Source organism: Corvus moneduloides, chromosome 3, assembly GCF_009650955.1.
Source record: "Corvus moneduloides isolate bCorMon1 chromosome 3, bCorMon1.pri, whole genome shotgun sequence".
Lineage (NCBI taxonomy): Eukaryota > Metazoa > Chordata > Aves > Passeriformes > Corvidae > Corvus > Corvus moneduloides.
Window position 1 is genome coordinate 78,103,235 of NC_045478.1, and position 23,548 is coordinate 78,126,782.

At 39.1% G+C, this 23,548-nt stretch overlaps 1 protein-coding gene across 1 annotated transcript in view; it reads right to left on the reverse strand.

Moving 5' to 3' along the window:
- DISC1 (DISC1 scaffold protein) overlaps positions 1-23,548 on the reverse strand; it is a 191,672-nt gene that overhangs the window by 36,375 nt on the left and 131,749 nt on the right. Inside the window, exon 10 of the mRNA XM_032102313.1 lies at positions 9,996-10,056. Within this exon, the coding sequence (XP_031958204.1) occupies positions 9,996-10,056 (61 nt within the window). The remainder of the gene's footprint in view (positions 1-9,995; positions 10,057-23,548) is intronic.

Below are 23,548 nucleotides of genomic sequence, written 5' to 3' on the forward strand. Positions count from 1 at the left end.
TCACCCAAAGACAGAACAGGAGGATTTAGCAGCACTGGTGGAGAGCAGGCAGAATGGCGTCAGGCATCCATCCTCATCTTCCTTGACTGCTCTACAGCCATTACTACTGTTGATGGCAATCCCACTCAAGAGAGATGACTAAGCCTCTGTAATTGCACAAACTGGTTTCAAATCTTGTCTTCAGGGATGCATTGGAAAAGAGTAGTAGTAAGAAAATACACATCCACCTCTGAACACTTTTCTTGCCAAGTTCAGAAGGGAGAAGCTCTTTTTCACTACATGTATTCACTTACATGCAGCCACCAAGAGCATCTGGTAGGAGAGCAAAAGCTAAGTGCCATGGACCCAGAGGTGACAAAGAGCTTTGCTATCCCTCCCTTCCCTCACAGAGTCATATCTTCACAGCTAAAACGGGTTGAGGTTTGCATGAAATCAGCTCACAGAGAAGTCAACAGCAGGGCAGAGCTGGGCAAGGCACAGGTGATGCTGAAGGGCAAAGAGAAGCACTTTGAAGAGTTTACAGTTATTTTTCTCAGTAAGACTGGGAAAAGTTACATAAAATTATTGGAAACAGTCCTCTGTGTAAAGGGATATTCTTTAATCATTTTCTCAAACTCAGTCCCTAGTTTTCAGACTGCCTCTCACCTAACACTACTACACCCTGCTGCATGTTTTCCTTGTTATTTGAAGGGAATGATGAAACCACTGTCCTTTAGGTTGACAGTGTCCAAATTTAATTCCTCAGCAGCTACAGCACACTGCAAATACATCCTTATATTGTTGATCTTGGATCTTATTTTCAAATTCCCTCTGAAAATTCTAGGATAAGGTCAGTGGCTGAACACTCTTTGTGAAGCATAGTGGAGCTGTTATAAAAAATATTCTGTCATAGCCAAAGCATTTTTGCATAGGAAATGGGAAACTATTAAAAGCAAACCACCAAAGCTCATTGTATCAATCTTCCCTTCATTAATGCAAGCATACGTTAGGACCAATATCTTCAAGAGAAATTGTATAGGCTTCCAGGTCCAAAAGCCAAGAACCTACTCCTGGGAAAGAGGAAGGATGTATGACTGATGTCAGTCATGGTAGACATTCAATTCATAAAATGGATCCTCTCCACACTGAAAAGTATCACCAATTAACAAACAAGCAAAATTATTAATATGAATTTTAAACTCTTAATCAAATTCACATAATTCAAGCAAGAAGAGCACAAGAGATTAGGGAAAAAGATAAGAAAAATGTTACTTCAGCTCCAAAACAGGGAAATCTCAGCACACCAAAGCAGCAAAGTGATACAGAATTACTTACTCTTGACAAGGCAAGGGTTTGCAGCGGAGGACTACTGTGTGTGCTGGTTTTAGCTGAGGTAATTTTCTTCCCAGTGGTGAGTATGGGGCTGTATTTTGGATTTGTGCTGAACACAGGATTGATAATACAGAGATGCTTTTGTTATTGCTGAGCAGGGCTTGCACAGAGCCAAGGCCTTTTCTGCTTTTTCTACTGCCGTGCTGGGGAGAAAGTTAGGGGTGCATGGAAGTTGGGAGAAGACACAGCTGGGACACGTATATAGACCATATGACATCATGCTCTATATATAAGTGGGGGAAGAAGGAAGAAGTGGGGCATGTTTGGATGGATGGCATCTCTCTTCCCAAATAACTGCTGTGTATGAGGGGGCCCTGCTCTCCTGGGGATGGCTGAACACCTGCCTGCCCATGGGAAGTGCTGAACTAATTCCTTGTTTTGCTTTGCTTGCGTGCGTGGCTTTTACTTTCCCCATTAAACTGCCTTTATCTCAACCCATGACTTTTCTCACTTTTACCCTTCCTGTTCTCTCCCCGATCCTGCTGGTGGGGGAGTGAGCAAGGGGCTGCTGTGTGGGGCTTGGCTGCTGGCTGGGGTTAAACCACAGAATGTGACACTAATGAATTTCAGCACAGTGTTGCACTCTAGCTTTGCAGGCATGACTGACCAGCACCAGAACAATGCAGCATAAGAATAGGGCATACAGAATAAAACAAAATCCTAACAAAATATACAATTACTAACCAGCTAGAGAGGCTGTAAACTTTCACCACATTTCCTTTTCAAGCAAGGGCAATACTTTATGTTTTTAGAAGGGGAGACCCAGCCTTGCCCTCTGACAATTTTTGCTATGCTAAGAATAAAATGAATGGAAGACAAAGAGCCTAGAGGGAAGAAGGGCAAGATTTTCCATGAATAAGCAGCAAAATCTCCTGTCACCTTGTCTTTGACAATGCTGCACACTAACTACTGAAGTTAATTCAGTAACTTGGAAAAAGCCCTGGCTGAAACCTGAATTAATATGGACAGGGAGTTAGTAAAGGCTGTTCAACCATGTGCTTTGCTTTTTCCAAAGCTCTGAGGCACTGGAAACTGGCCTCAAATCTGACCTTCTTTTTTTTTTTTTTTCCCCTAAAAAGATTTAGTTTCAATGCTGAGAACAGCTAAAAAGAACAGAGCTTTCTGCTACTTCTTATCAAACAGTACAGTCACATGCCACAGTTCCCCTACCTCCCAATTAAAAATCAGTATTTGTGACCCAGTGTCTCCAAACAGGCAAAATACCAAAAAAATAAATACATATATATAAAAGGGGGGGGGAGGGGAAGACAATAATTTCTGAGGTTTTAATTCTTGTGCCCTTCTTCACTTCTTATCATCTTATATAGAAGCCAAACAGCTTTTTAAAAATGTTATATGTAACACATATACATTGGTGCAGTTTTAATTGTCTACTACAACTTCAAGTGAGGAAGTAAATTTTCTGTTACCTTCCCTTCCCCCAGAGTACTGTGAGGCCCAAAAGCCTACCCATCTCCCTCCACACCTTACACCAGCAGATGGTTCCCTAGGATATAAAACAAAGTTCTCCTCCCCTTGAAGCAAAAAATTCATTTTATCACTGCAAATTCAGAAGATTCCTGCTACTGCCACACAGTAGATTACTGCTACAAAAGACGTGGTGGGTTCCATCAGTGGAATTATCTCCTATCTTGTGGATGCCACAGACAGAAGTAGTAATGGGGGTGGTTTTCGGCTTGGTTTTTGCTTTGTTTGGGGTTTTTTTTTAAATACATTTTCTCACTTGGTGAAGGAAGCCGATTGCATTCTTTGCCCTCTATTTTTATTGCTTGTGCAATGTGCATTTCATCTATAGATAGATATTAGTCCTGCTAGGGCTGAAACACAAGTTCAAGGCTGGGAATCAAGAGTTCCATCCTGGCACAGACATGAGTTTATCAAGAGATCTCCACTAGCACATGCCACCAGATAACACTGACGATAAAATGCACATTATGCTGCAGAAACATGATTAGAAACTAATCTGCTGCACTTCTATAGAGATGATTTCCTTTTCCACACCCTGTGGGCATTAGCTACATTTTCCACAACCAGAAATGAAAGGCATAGTGAAGATTCTCCCCTTTCCTCCAGACCCAGTTAATCTAGGCTAATCCACTTCTGTGAAGCAATACCATCAAATTTCTTCTGACATTATTTAAATTTACTAAGAGCTTCCAAGATACTATACTTTGTCAGGAAACTGCAAACATTTTCAAATACATTGCAAGTGATCGTGAAGACAATAAGGATATTTAGTGAGAACCTGCAGTGTGGTCATGCAGCCTAAAACAGCTTGAAAAGTAATCTAATGTGGTTTAAAGGTGAGAATAGGTTTTCTGTGTAGAAAGTGCTTTATTATATTCCTACTATCCAACTTCCCCCCGCTCTATGATGCACAAAGGAGATAGGCAAAAAAAGGTGTCCCAAGGGATAGAGTTGGAAACAAAGGTAAGAAAAAAATACACGAAGTGGAAATGAGACAAGACCAAGGAAGGAAGACAGAGGAGCCACAATAAAGGAAAGAGCAGGAGGAGAATCAGAAAGTCCCCTTTCTAAGATTGCTAACTTCAAGGCAGGGCAATTAAAGAACAGCAAATAAGAAAGCACACAACATTTAAAGCAGAGGGGAGAAAACAGAGCAAGAAAGATGTTTACATTTTTCTTCTTTGTTAATTGGATTCACCACTGTGGAACTTTGCAAAACCATTAAAAAAAGAAGATGTATCTCCCAAATAAGACTGGGCCAATATAGCAACCAAAAAATCACCTGTAATTTATTAACTAACACACTTAGCAGTTTGCTTTCCATTATTCACAGCTCCTTTGATTTGTGAGTATTTTGGGCAAGTAAACTTCCCTCACTACAAAAGTACCAAAAGATCCATTGGATCTTGCCAAATTTCCCCTCCCCTATAGAAATCCATTTAAAATGCTACTTTCATTCACAAGTTCCTATGTTCTTGTTACCAGTTACATGGCTGAAAGTGATAATCCTTCAATCCATGGTATCATAACCTTTCCACAGCAAAGTAAGTAGTATGAGAAGAGTTGCTGTTTTCAGGCTGGAAAAGAATATCAGGAAAACATGAACCTTTAAGAAACAATAGTCCTGTTTTCATGACAGCCTCTCTCATGTAGACAGAAAAATAAGGTAACTGAAACAAAGCAGATGTATTGTTCACAACAAGGAGAACGGATTGTCCAAAGTAAAGTGTTCGATTGTTCCCATGAGAGTTTGGTGACACTGCAATGTGTTTTTCACTTTACTGAAACATGAGAAATTATTTGGTGGTGGTTGAAGGCCTTTTGGGTACCCATCAGTATGATAAAACTACACAGTGTGGTCGAGAGAGACTGTTTTACTCTAAAGAAGAGCAAACCATGATTTAGGCAGAATGCCTTCAAATGTCACTGGAGAGTGCAAAGATTTCTTCCAAATTTATGAATCTGGCAAGTTATGTAACATATTCACTTCAAGCAGCATCAATCTCTAAACATGTTCCAAACTTTCAGTACATAAGTTAATCACACTGAGCCTAGTCCCGCAGTCCTTTGTTGTAACAGCAGGCAACACAAGTGATTCCACTGCCATCCAAGGGCATTTTTTCACAGAGATAAGGACCACTCAAAAACAACAGCCTGAAATCATGAGCAAACAACACAGTTGGGGAAACTGCACCTATATAATCAATGTTAAACTAAACCACAAAATATTCCATACAGACAGGAACAACAGAGAAAGAGAGCTACAAATCTGCCAGGATACACAGTCCTTTTGATGTGTCCTGAGATCATCTTTAAGACCATCAGCAGTATGAAACACTGTCTTTCAGTATGCTGTGCTATTCAGAGCATTCAAACCCAGCTCTGCTCCCAAAACCATTTCTGAAACTTAGTATGTTATAAAGGAGACTCAAGACATGTGGTATGTAAGCTAACAATGAATAATAAGGGAAGGCAATAACTTTTAAGACTGTTCATTTTCACGTAAACTGGAATGTGATGTGGTGGCATTTAATCCTGACCTGTCCTCTTATAGCATGGGACTCTCAGAACACTGGATGTCTTGCCTGAAGGGACAGGATCTCAGTGAAGATGACATACTCAAATGCATTAAAAACACTGCCTGCATGAGAAACCCTTGTTTCTGACACAGAATACATGCATGCCCTAGCAGCCAGAGCAACCAGGCTGCAGCCACATTTGTTCTGAACTAGTCAAGTGACATTTGGTTGAAATGCTTTAAAAAAAAAAAAAATCACAGATGAGACCGGGTAAAACAGACCTTGTGCTTGATTTCTGCTGCTTCAATAAATGCAAGTTGCCTGTATCACACCAACCATCTTAACACCTCAGTGAACAAGGAACCACCTGGATGAGCACAACTTACGTGCTGTAAGTTAAGACTCCACGACATTTTCCATACCATGTACCCATGAGTGCAACTAAAGGCACCATTAATATGAAAACAAACATTGTTGAACAGAAAATTAACCCAAGACAAACAGCAAAAGAGAGTCAATTAAAGAAGAAAGGTTTTGCACACATTTGCAAAGTTACCTGGTGCTTTATCACTCAACAATGGCAAAGTAAAGTCATTGCAGTATTGCATCTTGTTATATTTGTGCATTTCCCCTTTCTTGCAGAATAGCACAGAAAATAGCTCAATAAAATACCTTTGTGTAATTGTCACCAGTTATTCTTGAACAATATTATTCCCCAAAAATAATTTCATCATTCCTATCTGGGAATTAGGAAAAGCCACTTAAAAGCCCTGTTTTTGTGATGAATGGAAGTCACAGCATAATCTTTCAAGGCCTAGAGAACAGTACAATCACATTAAATTCCCTCAGCTCAAGAAATGTCATCTTTACATCAGCTAGTACAAAAAAATTGTTTCCAGCCTGAGGCAGCTATGATAAGGGATTTAGAAGTCATCACCATGTGGGCCAAGAGATATGAAGGAATGCATCACCGCATATAAAGTATCTGCTGCTCAGAATTTTGGAGCTAATGTTCTCACAGCTGTGTATGACTTAGACCAGCTGGGAAGAAGAAAGGGACTAAATGAGTCACTAGAAGGATCTAGTATTTTGTCTAACCTGCATTCTAATACTCCAGCAGCAGAACTGTTGGTAAGCAAAATAAGATCAGATCATTATCCAGCAAGGGAAGGGGCTGTAAGGTCTCTTGGAAGCACAGTAGAAAACACACAGTCTTGGGGGCAGGCAGGCAAAGATGACATTTCAGTCCTATCTGTGCACTGCTAAGATACTACCAGCAGCTGGAACAGCCCTCAGCACAACTGAGGAGGGTCATGGGTTATGCAAAACTACCGCAGACCATCTGGCACTCCCAAGTATGTCTGTGCTGCTCCATAGACAAGAGGGAAAAGCTTTTGGAAAGCCTTACTCAGCAGCCTTAGCACAACAGTTCTCCTATAGCAGACATCACAGTTTCTACAACATGACATACAGCCACTAACAGCTCAAGATGAAATCTTTTATGGCTTTACAGCACTCTCTCCTAGGATCAGCTCGTGACCCTCACTCATTTACATGACTTAAGCTCACTTACGGCAGAACTTGGTGGTTCTTGAAAGAGTTGGATGGTTGAAGTACATTTTATTTATGTTAGTGATATAAAGTGCTAGCAGAGCCTTCACTTGGTGTGAAAACAAGCGAAATAAAAAAAAAACCACTTTCTGTGGAAGAACAAGGGTCCCACGAGAAGATGCTCATCTGAATTTCAATTATCTATATCAGGCAATTACTGTAAACTTCTCCTGTACAATCCCTCCTAAACGGCTCAAGTGATGAGCTGAAGTTATCCACGCAAAACTTCTTGTACTTCAGATATTCAGACATCCAGATGTCTCTGCTGAACTCACTTTGGTTACCCTAACTCTGACCACTTTTGCACATCTCCTGTTTGCTAACAAAAGGTAAGCAATTTGCAAGGTCTACCATGGAAGAGATGGCAGTGGTACTTACAATCTCAAGAGAGCAGCCAATGATTTAATGTATAAACTTGAGGAATGGTTTGATGTATGCTGGTGACTGGGAAAGAGACAGCAGCAACATTATTAAATGTGCTATTTGTTCATTCTTTTCTTGTTCATTCTCAACAACTGTCAGTCCACTCTCAGAATATAACCCATACTTTAAATAAGGAAAAAAAAATGTCAAGCAATCTGTATACTTAATGGGTGGTTTGCCTTCCTCGGGGTGAAACTAACAGATACTGAACATATTTCTGGGTTTTGTCAATGCATATTTTCCCATTTTTTCTTTACGTACAAGGCTATCAAAAGAGTAGCATTCCTAATGAAATGTGTTCTATTAAGCTACCCAACAATGGATGCATTTTTTAGGTCACAGTGAAAAGCATTGCACTTGTTTTAAAAACCAACAAACCAACAAACAAAAAACCCTAAAACCCCCACCTCACCAAAAGGTGCTCCAGCAAATAAGCTATGTTCCCCTCCCCACCCTCCAACCATTAAAAAAAAAAAAAAAGGACAAGAGGAATATATTCCACACTAAATAAAAAAGGTGGATGGGAGGGAAATTAACTGAAAAAACTGATATTTTTTAAACCTGAATCTTCATTAAAGCTGTTTTGTTATGAGTTTTCTTCATTAACTTCCTTTTCCTTCTGTTACAAAGTGGTCAAAAACAACATTTCTGAGAGTTCTGCTTTACTTTGAAGCTGTATCTTAAATTGAAGGGTTCTGAATCTAGGCTGTTTCTATTTGAAACATTACCTGGCAAAATTATATATTTCATCTGGAGAAAAGCTTTAGAGGCTTATTTGAATTCATGCTACCCAGACTTGATCCTCTTTTGGTTTCAAGAGCATCCCCAAAGGCGCATCCATGAGCCAGATGCAAATTCTACCTCTGTCTAAAATGTAATCTTAAAACTCACTCTTTAAATTTTCCTTAGAGACTCTTTCTTTAGCTTATGATATATATAAATGAGTAATCTGAGCATCTGTATGAAGACCGCAAATGAGAAGCTCTCTCATGTTACTGCTCTAAGCAGGGGCAGGGTTCAGGGAGGCCTATTGGGCTCTTGCTTGCTTTTTCTTTTTATTGCTCAAGCTGTAAAGATGGTGCAGCTAGCTACTTAAAGACCAAAGAACGTATTAAAAACAAACATCTATAACCACCTTATTAGCATAAAAATAAACTATTTTTCAAGACATCGTATCTTGGAAACTTCTTTCTGATAAAAACATTAAAGGTTTTCTCTTGCCATCAATTTTCAAACAAATTCTTAGCCCTTAATTACTTGAACTATTTTTAGACTTATACCATTTGCAGATCTTGGAAAACAAGTTCAGGAATGAATTGTCACCATCTGGGACCTGCAAACTCTATCTGATAAACCTCTGGAAGGAGAAACAAACATACAGATTCTCCAAGTATTTAACACTTAAAGAGAAATTTACTTCCTTCTGAGAGCCTGATATGTCTAATTAAATCCATACAGTCTAGAAGCATCAAAACATGTTGCTATACTTTATTTTTTATTGAAGAGTATGGTTTTCAAAAAGGCAGCACACAAAGTCCTTAAGATGTGTCTTAAACTAATGGACTGAAGTATATGGAGTAAAAATGTTATTAAGAGAGGGCTAGGCAGCACACAGACACAAAGCTTGATCTTCAGGTCTCTTTCCATCATTTTTAATTCAGATCTGAATATCTTTTAAATTTAAGAGTTGAGTAAAATAAATATTTCTATATTCAAAAGTATGAGTGAACAAAACTAAACATATAGAACCCTCTCTTTATCAATACAACAAAAAAAATAGCAAGGGCAACAATTTACTAATTATACCTGCTCAGTAATGGAAATGGAAGTGGTGTTAATTTGGAGGATTACATTTCATTAAGACACAAACTCCAGTTACAACCCATGAAAGCCTTTTTCAATACAAATACACTCATTCAGGGCAAAGTTCACTCACTAGAAGATTCCATTACAACAGCAGTGTAGTATTTGCTAACCATATTTCAAGGAGAAGCTGAAAGTCAGAAGGGGTCACCTAGAACCCCCTTCACGCAGCAAGAGAAGGAAATATAAATGTTAGCATTTGTTTTAAAAAAAAAAAAAGGCATAAAAATCTGTAAATTCTGCATTAGGATTCAGTTCTTAAGATATCTCTATTGTTGTCTTGGTTTGTATTTGCTCTCCACAATACCCCAAATAGGCATTTTTCCAAAACTGTTACACAGACTGTCATTACTTGCTAAAGATGTACAGAATTCTGGTAAGGGATTCCTTGGCCCTAATCAGCACTGGGTTTTGCATAGGAGCAGAAGGGTGATTTTTCACCCAGTTGTCATATCCCCAGTACTTCGGGGTTTCTGGCTGGACCACCACTGCTCCAGAGCAGTCCTGTGCACTGGAGAATGCAGTGATTCTTTCACCTGCACCCATTGCCAGGCTGCTGAACGCAGCCATGAACAGAGCTCTTAACACAATCAGTATTTCCTACTTTGAACTATTTTTGGTATTATTCTCATGCAAGTTTCTTAACACTTCTATGCATGTCAATGCTGCATGTACAAGCATCTTTAAGATTTCAAAGGGTCTCCACAATATCATCCTTACCTATGTAGTTTATCCTCCAGAATCTCCATGTACTTCTCAGCATTTTCTTTTACACTGGTCACTGCAAAATAAAGGTCAAAATTAGGTAACAGTATAACTGTACAGTTTCATGGGGGTTTTCTTTTTTAAACCAACTCATCTCTTATCCACATATTTTACACATATCAGTTAGGAATAAGAATTTCATTAATCTTTTTCACATTCAAATTAGAGTGTGGGTGTCTTCTCCCTTTTTTCTTGAAAGTCTATTGTCTCTATATTATAATAATAGATCGATAATGAATGCATTAACCTCTTTGTTGGGCCAGAAAAACTGTGAGACTAACAAAGGCACAGTTTGTAGAAGTTTCTTCTTGACAAAATAAAAAGCAAACAAAGACAACAAGAACAGCCAAAAAACAATCATCCCCACAAAAAAAGAAACATTACACATGCAGCTAGGTCCTCCTCTTTATCTTTAGGAGAAGTAAGCCAGCCTAAAACATGCATCAGTGCATGCACAACAGTCCTTTAAATTGTTGTCAATTTTGCATCAAACTTTTTCTGATAAAACCAAAACACTATAGAATGAAAAGAAATATCACTCAAGATTGTTATGAAATTCAGGTTGGGGTTTTTTATGGTTTGGTGTTTGGGGGGAGAGTTGTGTGTGTTTGTTTTTAAAGTTCAGACCTAGATATTGTCTGAGTCCCTACAACTTCTTCACCCAGAAGACACTCCAAAAGACTACTTACCACAACACACAACAAAAAAGCTATTCTTTTGAATTACCACCAGTACTCCATCAATGGTAGAAGGTAAACCTCTTTCAGGAAAGTGGAGCCTTTTAGACAATAACCATTTTCACAATATGACAACATTTTCCCCTCTCCCTAACAGCTGTTTGCCAAGTCCAAGGCTAGTAGGACTGTAAATCAGTTGGTCTCTTTTAAAGTCTTAATTCATTGTACATCAGATGTGTATTTTATATGAAGAGGCATCCTACAGAGCATCACTGTTTTTACACGCAAAACTTGGATCAGGTACCCCTGTGAATTTACTCACTCATCTCCCCCACCTTCCTTACAATACGATGGCTCCAAGCACACACACATATCAAGCGCTTCCCCTTCTGTGTTTGACGGGTTTTTTTCCTTCACAAAGTGGAATGTCACCCACCAAAACCTAACCTGAAAACTCAGCATTAACCAAATCAGCTGTGCTGAAGTTTATACACAGAGGAGTTCACTGAGGTAATACCATTAGCAGCAAGCATCAGGGTCAGTGTAACATCGACTGTCTGCAGAAGGTGGTGCTCACCAGGTCACACAGCAGTCACACATCACTGAAGCCGTCTGCAATGCAATGGCAAGTATAGAAGACATTTTGCAAGGTTGATTTACTTTTTGGTTGGGGTTTTTTTGTATTTTGTTTGTTATATGGGTTTATTGGATTAGCAAACAAACAAACCAAACAACAAAAAAACCTGAAACAAACAAAAACCCAAACCCACCACAGCCCCAGTAGTCTGGAAGCAGGACTCCGCACTATTATACTGTACATAGACAACTGCATTAGTTCATACATCCACATACCCAACTAATCATTAGAAGAGTGCTGGTGGACATTATGAAAAAGGGTTTATCAGGATTTCTGCAATGGCACTGGAGACTAAATAACTTTCCCTAGCTTGCAGCAGTTCTTTAACAACTACAGGGCTTAGTAAAAGCTCAGTTTCCTTACCATGCTGTTATTACTACACATCCTGCGGAACTGCGGAGAGCCTGCAAGACAGCAAGTCTTTCTTTAATGACACACTACAGCTTTATACAAATGGCAACCACTTCTTCCAAACTCCCTACCCATCAACCCCCAAATGCGCTGACCTGAGGCCCAGCGCACGCTTTGATAGCAAAAAGCTTCAAGGTGTACGGGTGCTGTACTTCCCCTTCTCTTGCCATTGTCACAGCGTCCTTCAACATGAGCTGTTACAACTCAGGGGCTTATTCTTTTGGATAATAAAGTCAGCAGATATTATTAATTTTCGGAGAGGGACGAGAAGAGGCGGAGTATCTGTAGCACGCTCACTTTGTTTCTAACCGATATAGTGACTTCTTACGTTACATGAAAGATAAACCTTGCTTTCAATTTCTCCTGCTGTGCTTGTCACTTTTTAATTGGGTTTGATCTGATAGAGTAATTCACACTTTCACAGTTCAGTCCTGCCCCTACATGCAATTTTACAATGCCCTTGAAGCACACAGCTTAATATATCAGCATTATTCAATGACAAAAAGTAATGGACAAGAATACACCACTAGTCAAAAGTAGGTCAGCAAAAAGCTAACACTCATTTGGAAATCACCTCACATCACTAAACCCTACTCTCTCCTGTCAAACGTTTTAACTACATTAAAAGAAATGCAAACTTTGCTGCTGAAAGAAAAAGCTCCCCAGACTAGCTTTGTCTCCTTACCTTCTTCTCTGTGTAATTGGAAAAGCTGTGACCTGGTGATTTTGCTGGAAGGAAAACACATCTTAAAAATCTGAGTAAGGTTACTTCGCTTGTAACAAACCGTAGACAGCACTGCAACAAATACAGAAATACTTCCAGCCTTTTAGTTCATCCATTGCAATAGAAGACAAGCAACAGATTAGCAGATTTTTTGTTCTAATTTAATGAATCTATTCACCATCACTTCAAAGCAAAAAAATGCAAACAGGAAACTGTGTGTGCCTTCAATCTGGCCAAGAAAGTACTGGATGACAGAGAAAGAAAAGAAATAACAATTTATGAGATTCTTCTCTGCAAGCCAAATAGTTTATTTTTATATTTAAGTGAATGGGGTTGCCTTTTTCCGTAAGTTCTCTGGGGATTTACATGCTTAGCTTATATTGGCCTTGAGGGGAGTTATTAAAATAAAGAAGTATAAATTCTCCATTAAAATAAAGAAGTATAAATACTCACAGAAGATCAGAATACCACGTTATTTGCTAAGACTAAAAATAAACTTTTCCTGTGAAGTCTTAATTGAAGAAAAGTGAGTCAGCATTTCTTTCTCTTATTTTATCTTAAAATTTTCTTCCTCTTTACAGCAGCAAGGTCCAGTCTTGGAATCAGTCCTGGTCAGACAGAACTGAGAAGCAGCAGTGAGCTCCTGTGGTGGCCTTGTAACTGCTACAGAATGTAAATCTGCCATTTTAGAAGCTGCATAAGTATCATTCAATAATTAACCTACATAGTGTTCTTTTAAAATAACATCACATGTCATTTCTCATCTGAAAGCAACCCCAGTGGGGTAATGCTATTTCTATTACTTACTAAGATTATTCGAGCCCGCATATGAAAGTGTATCATCACATTTGTTCTTCGGTCTCTTATTCTTTGGTCCTCAAAAATTGAGCTTAAAAGGACCTATGGACTATGATATATGCTTTGGATTCTACGATCATTATTTCCTAAAACTTTATAAAACCTGAGTATCTGACTGGAGATACCTTGAGCCCAGTGTTCATATGGATGTTCCAGATGTGCATACTTGGCAACTCAGAAGAATAAATCTTTAAAATTTTATAAGGGGCTTAAAAACTGGTAGTCAATATCATAGTATTCATAGGCCAGTAGTTCTCTACCAGACAAGTCATCCACTGAGTCCCAGAGATACAAAGTCCAAAGAAAATTCTTTGCCTTCTATCCTAGAAGGTTTTTTTTTTTCTTTTTCTTTTTTTTTTAAATGGATAGAGAGCATGGATAAGTAATGACAGAGTTTTCCACAAAATTAAAGCTTGGAAGAGCTGTGATAGCTCCTAGATCAATACCCAGCATAAAAAGAACTGCCAGACATCACCGGCCTGCATGACAAGACTGAAGCCTACAAAATTAGCCTTTCTGATCAACAAGCATTATGTTTCTTCTCAAATACTTTATTAGTCAGGTAGATCAAAACTCCCACTGGCTTTAATGAGATTTTTTCCTGACTTAAGCATCTAGGAATAAAAATCACTGCATGGACACGCATTCATCTACTCTGAGGATAGAATTAGGTGTGAACAAGGCTGACATGTTGCTTTTCCTGTCACTATTCTTTTTTTAAATGTAGAAGTTGTTATTAATACTAAGAGAAAATGAAAGCAGAAAATGACTCTATGAAAATGATTCCAATCTTTTCTGTCATGGAAGATGTACTACATTAATGCTCGAAGTTGGGGTCTGAAAAACTGAAGAATGGCTTTGATATATTTAAAGGTTCACTTGAAAAGACAGTCAAACTTCAGAGATGACATCTCAGCTGCCCAACTACATGTCAAGATGATTTATCAAGCCCCAGTAACAAGATTTTGGATTACAGAATGGTAAGGAATTTTGCATCCTGCAGACAGACGGGGGAAACCCCAAAGAACAAGCTCTGTGTGAAGAACAATGGCCTCTCTCTAATGCATTGCTCCCAAGGAACTCAAGTAGAAAGAGCAGAAAAGGTCAAGATTAAAGGGACAAAAATAAGTGCCTTAGTAAAAAAGCGTAAATACTCAAAAAAGACAAAGGAAATTCTATGCTGGTTCCCTGTCATCCAGTAATGAAGTAAATACCGAGATAGGTAGTTACTACCTGTCTCTTCCAGGAACTGTGGTTTGTTCTAAGAAATGTGCTAATTCTCTAAATATCATTGCAGAACAGCACAAAATCAGCCTGAGGAAATTACTGCCACCAGAGATGAGGTGGCCAAAATTTAGGGAGTCCAAATAGACTGGCTATTCTGCAATTAGAAGCACTACAGAAAGGTGAACTGGAAACACCAACATCTGTACTGAACACCTGAGAAATTAAAGCCAGACATTTAAAGACACAACCCAATCTTACTTGGTGGAGTTGAGAATATTCTCTGCCTAATTGGAGATGATTCCATAACTCAATCACGAGGTTTTTGCCTCCTTCTGTAAACAGCTGGCTTGGAGAACAGCATACTGTCCTGTCACACAACTGGAAAGCTGTGCTTTGCGGCGGCATACCACTGGAAGGCAGCTCAGGAGCAGCAGTTCTGCTGGGACTGAGATCTGTGAATGCAGCAGGGCTGTACACTATGCAGGGCTGCTAGGCAGCCTCAGTCCCTCTGGATGGAAAAGAGCCTGCAACAACAGCTGGGTGATTCAGTAATATTGATTTTACCATAATCCCATCCCACAGGAGAAGAGGGTGCTTTCAAGGATCCATTGTCAAATGACACTCCACTGCTTTCAGAGCCCTCAGAGGGATGGAGTAGGTTGTATCTTGTCCATGTGAAGATTTCCATCAGCATCGCTTGCCTCTCCAGCACGAGACACTCAACTGCTCTGATACCGCAGGGCAACTCTTCTGATACATAGAAGCAAACAACATCGGGAGCATCACTGTCTTAAAATACTTCGCTCACTCTTACATTTAAATACCTACAGCATATTTCCACTTTATACCCTCTAACTCTGGAAAAATATGGGAAGTAATAAAAATCTATGAAGAGTAATAGAGAAATACAAAATTGGCAGAACACATGACAGCATAGCATTTTGCCCCAAACACTGCTCTGAAACAGGAAAACACTGAAAGTACAGTGTGAACAACTCGCCTTCCTCAGGAAGTTCCCTTTGGAGCTGTGGATACAGAATGTCTACTGTTCAATTTCTCCCAAACACATTGGTACATCCTGAACAGGAGGAAGCATCATCTAACCTCCAGACATGCTGGGAATGGGTGGGCACTGCAAGCCCAGGAGAAGCAGCTTCCTCTCTCTAGGAGATCACATAAAGGCCAAGTTTGGCCAAGTTTTTCCAGCTTCTTTGGAAAGATGGCAGTATTTTACACATAGCAGAAGCAGGCAAAGAAAATGCTCCTTCTGCTTGTGTCAAAGTTCTCAACATATTTACAGATGGCTTAATTTGAAGACCTTGGTGCAACAACGATTTGGAGCCTGCAATAAGACAAGTGGCACCTTGCCTTTGATGTAAAAAATTACAGCTAAACATAGATAGCGTACAGAAAATACTGATTTTAACAGAGAATCCACATTCTGCTCTCAAGTTAGACGTCAGGGCAGATATAAGTTATGGAAAATCTCAGAATGAACAGAAGTTTGACAAAGAAATAAAAAACAGAAAATAGATCTTACATAGAGAAATGACAGGAGGTGCCAGCAGCTCTGCCTATAACAACAACTGACAATTCTGTCTCTGAGCAAGGCATAAAAGGTTTGCAGAGGTGACAGGGAGCAGGGGAAAACCACCCTGCATAAAAAGGCACATTTGAGAAACAGACACTCCCAGAATCTGCCTCCTGAACCTTCTTTGTTGTATGCAGTACTTTTCATCCAAAGAGACAGGTGACCCTTCAAGTTCTGTGATGATTAAATTGCCTAAATTCAAGAGAATTACCATACTTTCACATGGTTTCTGAGTTTCTTTCAAATTTCTGCAAAATCTGTCAAACCTGACACAGGGATTCCTTCCATGCTACATGAGGGAGACAGCGGGCAGAAGGAGGCAAATTACTTTCAGTAAATAATTTACCTTAAAAAAAAATCAGCTGAAATTTTATGCATTGTTTTATTGCACAGTATCAAAGCAAGCATACTGATTTTAAATTAAAGGGCTGTAGGCCCAGCAGTCACCAGAGCACATAACTACATGACAAGAGACCTGCCCTGATACTTCAAGAGACTGAAGTGTAGGGAGGCTCACAAAGCAAACAGCAGCAGACCACCCACCTGTCCAGCCCCAGATGTGGAAGCAACCTCCTGGCCTTCCAACTTCTCCCCTGCATGTACCACCTCTGCAGTAACCACAGGCTACGTGCAGATCCCCTATCACAGGTTTGGTCACTTTTCCACAAATGATTCAAAAGCTACAAATGACAGGAGTGCACTAAATGGAATTTTAAATTGGCTGCAGAAAACCAGGAAGAAAACCATTCCTACTTCATGCATTTGGTACTGGATGACAACATTCTCACTTCAGGGGAATCTGAGCTCAAACCAAACTCTCTCTCTGTTTTACACTGCTGACCTAAATAAACCAACTTGCCCCAGAAAGGTCTTCTTCATTGCAGACAGGTTTAACTTTATTTAAAATTAGATAGGATATGGATCCATACACAATTTCTAGCTCCAGAGTGACTGGAGTACCACTTCTGGAAGAATGCTGGAGATCTTCACCAATAACATCCTCAGGGGATGGAGGCGCCTGAATTCTCTTATGGGAAAGTGAGGGTTGAGTTTTCCTCTCCCATTCCATCACATGGATAGGACCATCCTGTTTTGCTTGCTTCTCTGCAGCCACCAGAATCATTGTTTACATTTTGTTACACAGTAACTTATTAACGACTTTAGCATTGAAAGTACAATCTCTTTCCCAAAACCCATGAGAAAAGTTTCCTTTCACTTCCTATTCCTATTTCTCTTGCATTCTTTACTGAACAACTGGGGAGGAACAAAAGGGAAGGCAGAGGTATCAGAGAGCAATCTGCTTACATTTTCTCCTACCTGGTTCTCCTCTCTGCCTGTTTGCCACCTATTAATTCAATCCTCTGCTGACCATCTGTTCAGCCTCCCCGCTCAAAAAAAAAAATTTCCTTTTTTCATTTCTCCTTATAAAGCAAAGCCTGAACATCAAGGAGAGCCATGTGTCCTGCTTGCCCTCTGTAGATTGTCAGCAGTCACAAGACATCATCTGGAAATCATTACACACCCAAAAACAAGGCAACCAGACTCAACATGTGCAAAGGCACCAGAAGAGTTCAAACTTGTTACTTGAATTTCCACAAGTTTTTCCTGGAAGTAAGATTTATTTTAAAACTGCTAGATAAGATAAAAAGACCCAGAATGAGCCCTTTATATAGCTATCCAAGACAAACAACAGAGAACAATTAAGGCTTTATGCATGGGCTAAGCTCCACGACAATTACTGACAGCACCTAATGCCTATGTTATGAAAAGCAGGAACAGATCAAACATTTTTGTCTGATGAGACAAACTATAAAACAAGTGAAAGCAGAATTCAATTTTTGGCTTAAGAGGATACTTTACAGCTAATATGGATGATCCATAGACCACTGGACACATGTCACAGCAATTCAAAAATATCAAAGCTTCTAAAAGACACAGTATCTGGTTTCAGGTGGCTCTTCTGCTGAACTTTCAAGTATGCAGTATTACACCTAATGCTTTAGTAACTAAAAAATTATATTATTAACCCATTTTGGCTTTTTAATTTAAGATTGTAAAGGAAAAATGACCAAAGATTTCTCTGAATCACTCTAACCCCTCCAGAATTTTTTTCTAAAATATCTTTGCAAAATTTCATGCTAGTCTTAATACTGCTGATTATTTTTCCCTATCTCAACATGCTTGCTAGTCAGGCCATACAAATTAGCAAGAACCCAGGCAGCTACAGAGAGACAACCATAAGTCAGAGGAAAAATTATATTTTTATTTCAACAAATACAATTATTTAATGAAGAAGATGTTTTTGTTCAAAATTTTATAGAACAAAACCACATCACTGCAGCATAACAAAAAAAAAAATTTAGAAAAATGAAATATGCCCCCAAATGCTGCTGTAGAATCTGGTTACTAAAAGAGATTAAAGGGAGAGCAGCATACAAGCATGAGAGCTTTGAAAAGCCACAAAAAAAGGGAAAAAAGTGTTTAAAAAGCCAATGCTATCACTGACAAAGGAAAATCTCAAACACCTTCATAGTAGAACAAATTGCTACTAAGGCATCAGTCCTTCAGGTAATTTTAAGGAAAGCAAAGTGGACCTCAAAGGTATATACTGAAGGTTAGAAGTAATATAAATTGCAATAGTGATGAGAAAGAATATTCAGCATTGCAAGCTATTTTTTAACAACCTTGAAATGACATCAAATAAAGCAGGGACTTCCTGTACCAAGGCTTACAAACGAGACCTGCAAATAGCACTAGCTTACATTTTTGTACTGCTGTTCTCTCCAAGGATCTAGAACAGGTCTTCAAACTTCAGAGAAGCAGCAATTTCTTTTTTGAAAAATAGCTGACAATGAGACCATGATACAGAGAAGCAGTGTCCCACATACACTGAAGTTTTCAGAAACCCCTTGTAAACTACTTGACCACTGTTGGCTATACCAGGCTTCCTTTCTGCAATGCAATTACAGGGCTTCCATACAAGAAAAAATGTGAAGCTGCCCAGCAGAGAGGCTGAGCAGAGCCTGTTCTGTTCAGCCATTTCAGGGACAAGGGAGCTCTAATATATCACTTTCCTTAATCCCTAATAATCTTTGCCCTAGCTGCTTCCTCCTTTATGCATTATGCAACCTGCACATAACTGCATACGAGTTTCATTAAACCCACAAGTAATATTTGGCTATGCCTGACACATCAATGTAAACATGATGCTTTTGACCATGAACATGCAGTGATGCCTTAAAAGCCTCTCTGCTCCTTACACACAAAGCTGGGGCAGAGATTTACACAATGTATGTGGGAGAATTACTGCAGCTGAGCAAAACAGATACACCTACAAGACTGTATGTGCACTGAGTGCTTCTACTAATCCTGAGCACCCAAAAAGGCAGAGTCACAGACACAAGGGCGCACTCTTGAGTGGACAGATGTTTTTTTAACTGTTCTCAAGACAGGATCATTAATTTAATTGGCTGACTTAAAAATGTTGTTTATACTATAAATTCTTTGTTAGTTTTCTTACTAACTTCCTAGTGCAAAACTCTACTACAGTAGAGTTCTTAAGAGCAACGGCTTTAATATCTCTAAGCTAACGTGGTCACAACGAAGGGATAAGATTTCACATACGGTGATAAAGTGCACTTTATAAATTAGTTGTACACATCACTTTACATTGCATAATAAAAATGGGTTTCCAATGACATTCCAATGGAAGACAGACTCAAGTACATTGCAAATTACCACATAATCTTCCCTGATGCTACCCTCTCTTTCTTATCTTTTTTTCCTTGATACTGTCTTCTGTCACTAGAATTAGGCATAAATCTGCATCTTCCCCTTATCTGGATAACCATAAAATATTTGAGCTCCCTGTAACCTTTTGGTTTTGTGGGTTTTTTTAAAGAGACAATTCATATTTAGCTTAGAAAGATGATGAAAAGAGCAACCTTATTACTAGTTCAAAATCTCTTTCTAGATTGAAGCAGACAGTTTCAGCATCAATAGAAAATCTTTTATTTGAATTAAACCCTAAGACCTCTGCTTATGTAATGTCCATAAAGAAAAGAAATTAAAGACCTTGCCCTTCATATCGAGTCTCTGCACTGCTATATTGTAAGTAGGATGAGTGAACTCATTCTTCAGAGCAGCAAAATGCTTTAATGCAGGGGCCATTAGAAAAAAACAAACAACTAAAATAGCAACTTCTGTTGAAATTGACACTTTCTTGACTTTTGACTGACTTTCTTTTTCGTGCATTTTGTTTGCCATATGACCCAAGCTGTCTCCCTCCCTGACTCCTAAGTCTATGCTGTTTGTGTCATTTTCTCCTCCGTTGTTCTTTTCAGTTTCCACTCTGCCTTTCAAATTCTTCTTTTTCAGATTTTGTCAGCTTTTCTCTTTCACTTAAGCTGCAAATCATTCAATACCACAAGGAATTTTACTCCTTGTTTTGCTCTTCATACCAAACTTGCAGTGTTTAAGCCGCTTCTAGAAAAGAAAACTTGTGTAAGGATTTCTGAGACAGCAGTTTGTGGATACTTTACTGGTTGTTCTGGTGATGTTGAAACAACTTCCCAATGGCTGATGCAGACTCTTCTACAATAGCTTAATTGAACATTTTCTAATACCAAATGTTCTTTAGGTATGATTTCACATGCTTAGTTGATGCAATCTTCACAACCTAAATTATTTTTCAAGTGTCACCTTGAAAAGGCAAGTTTTAGTTTCTTAAGTTTTGAAGACATGAGGCAGAAATCTAATTCTGGCAAAAATCAAGGTCCAAATCTTCAGAATATCCCAACACCTACAGCAAGAACAGCATTATGAGGCTATTCCAAAATGTACAACATTAGGATTAGAATTATGCCTCCTCAACCTTCTCACTAAGGTGCAAGAGAAGCAATAACTTCTGCACACTCCCAGGACAAACTAATCAGCTCTACAGACAACATCCATCCATTTGTCATTACTCCTTCATGGAAAAGGTGGACAGGCAGATAGAATGTTGGTCCACCAGCTGGACCACAACAAATCTGGGCTCTGACACCTAAGGAATGAAATCTTCCATGAGTCTCACAGCCTGAACATAGAGAAGATGACTCAGGTTTCCTGCTCAGGTATCCAGTCTAATCATTGGGCAGTTAACAGCTTAAGAGAGACAGTCTGCCCAAGAAACACACTAGAGTAGTGCCAAAAAGAGAAGTGGAGGGAGTCAAATAGGAAAAAGAAGGAATGACGAAGAGCAGGTTGAAAGGTACTGCTGAAGAACTGAGCCCAAGGGAAACCCTGTTGGTCTGAACTGGTCTGCAGCAGACAAGCAGGTTACAGCTGACCTTCCAGGGCACTCTGTTCACATGTGAGTAGAGCCAAGTGCTACAGTTCACCACACTGGAGAATAATTTTTCAATTGAGCTGCTGCCTCTTTGCCTGGCTGACTAATTAATATGTCAGTTGAACAATTAGAGTGGCTTTTCTGTCATCTTCCCTAGCAACTGAATTTTAAACATTGGGACAAATTGCCCACCATCTAGTAGAAGTGGACTTGCACCAGCCTGCATATTTATGCAAAGTTGAGGAACATTCAACAGTTTTCTCAGCTTTAAGGTTTTCATAGATTTTGCTGCTAACACCAGGTCAAGTTGTAGAAATGAGAAATGCTCACACAGCAAATGCTTCCACAGTGTTGGATTGTAAGAGGCTTTTTCAAAGCGCTGTTTGTGCATTTTAGCCGTGAAACTTCCAGGGATATCAGTAGGAGTCACACAGCTAAATCCCCAAGCAACACTTTTGGAAGATGACTTATATTTAAAGGAGGATTAGAAGAAAATACTTCTTAAGCCATTTTCCATGTAACATTATCAGTCTAAAATGTGGAGAAATATGGAGTCATTTGGGGGAAATATATGATTCACTGGGTATCAATTTTTCCATCCAATTAGGCTGGGCAGCTACGCTGAGTATTTAATACACACCCTTGCTTCCCCCACCCTTTCCACAGAGTGTATATATTAAACACAAGTTAAGACTTCTGGGTTTTCAACTTTGTTGATTTTACATTCCTTCTGGGATTGAAAGTACTACTTTGTTTAATTATTTTTCCTCTACTCATCCACAGTATTGAATGACAGTAATAATGAACTCAGAATCATTGTACAAATCCCAGTAGGAACCATTCATAGTTTGCTAATAGGACATTATATTTGCATTACCAAGTTCAGTTCAAAGCACATTGTGTAAATTAGCTCTGAGGGTTACTACCAGGAATCTAAAACCAGAACATCAGGTCAATTAGCACAGCTCCAAAGCACACTATTTTGGGTCAAAACAAAATGGGGTATGATTAAAATTCTAGGAAGTCCTCTTCTTGGGCTAAGAGCCTTTTAGAAGATGTCTGGTTTCACTTCTGGGAGAAACCAGAATGCCTCAACTCACAGCAGTGACCCCGATGCCTGATAAGCACTACTGACCTGTTCTAAAGAGGGGGCAAAATTAACTCCCAGGAGGTGTGGAAATCCTCAGAACCACATAGAGACACTTTCTTTCCCATCCAAATTCAAAGAACAGATGAGTATGAGGAAGACATAGAGGATGAGTGAATTTTACACAGAATCTATTGCTTACATAAAAAAGCAACTAACGCACAAAAGATACTCCGTTTCCTCCACAGAGACAAACCCAGCACGCACCAACCCACAGCCAGAGACTAAAAAGTTTAATAATGCTGAAAGGAAGCCCACAACAAATTAAGGCAAGGAGTTCCCTGTAACAAATACTGTAGGACTATTTACTTTTAGGGCAGACAGCAAACATGTACACACACACAAATATGGAAGGAGTTTATGAACTTAATGAACTTCAGAGCCCACATAGCATCTTCGGACAAACTGCTGGAATGGAAGCATGCAGACATGACAGGAAAAGAGGTATCCTAATGAAGGTCTACCTCAGGACTACAACTCCAATGAAGCCAGAAGACGTTACTTAAAAAATAAAAGGAAGGGCCAATGGATATTGTTCTGGTCAAGGCTGTTTACTGGTCTAAACACTACAGTCAATTCAGATCAGTCTTACCAAGCCATCAAGTCAGCCCAGTACATGGGTTATACCTGGGTTACTTATGGTCTGCCTGGCCAGAGCTGATCTTAAGATTCTTTCCTTAGATCATTTTGTGATTAAGCTTCTGAAATTTTTGTCTAACTGCCTTGAAAGGCTGCTTATTCTGTAAATGCTAACACATAATGCATCACTATTCTCTGCAGAAAGATACTTGAAATAACAGTTAGGCAACTTCAAAATTATTTTACATTAAATTACAGGATTTCAGATTATACAATAGAAATCATTCAGTAGACAGGTTTTATAGTCAACTGTATAAAAACGGCCATT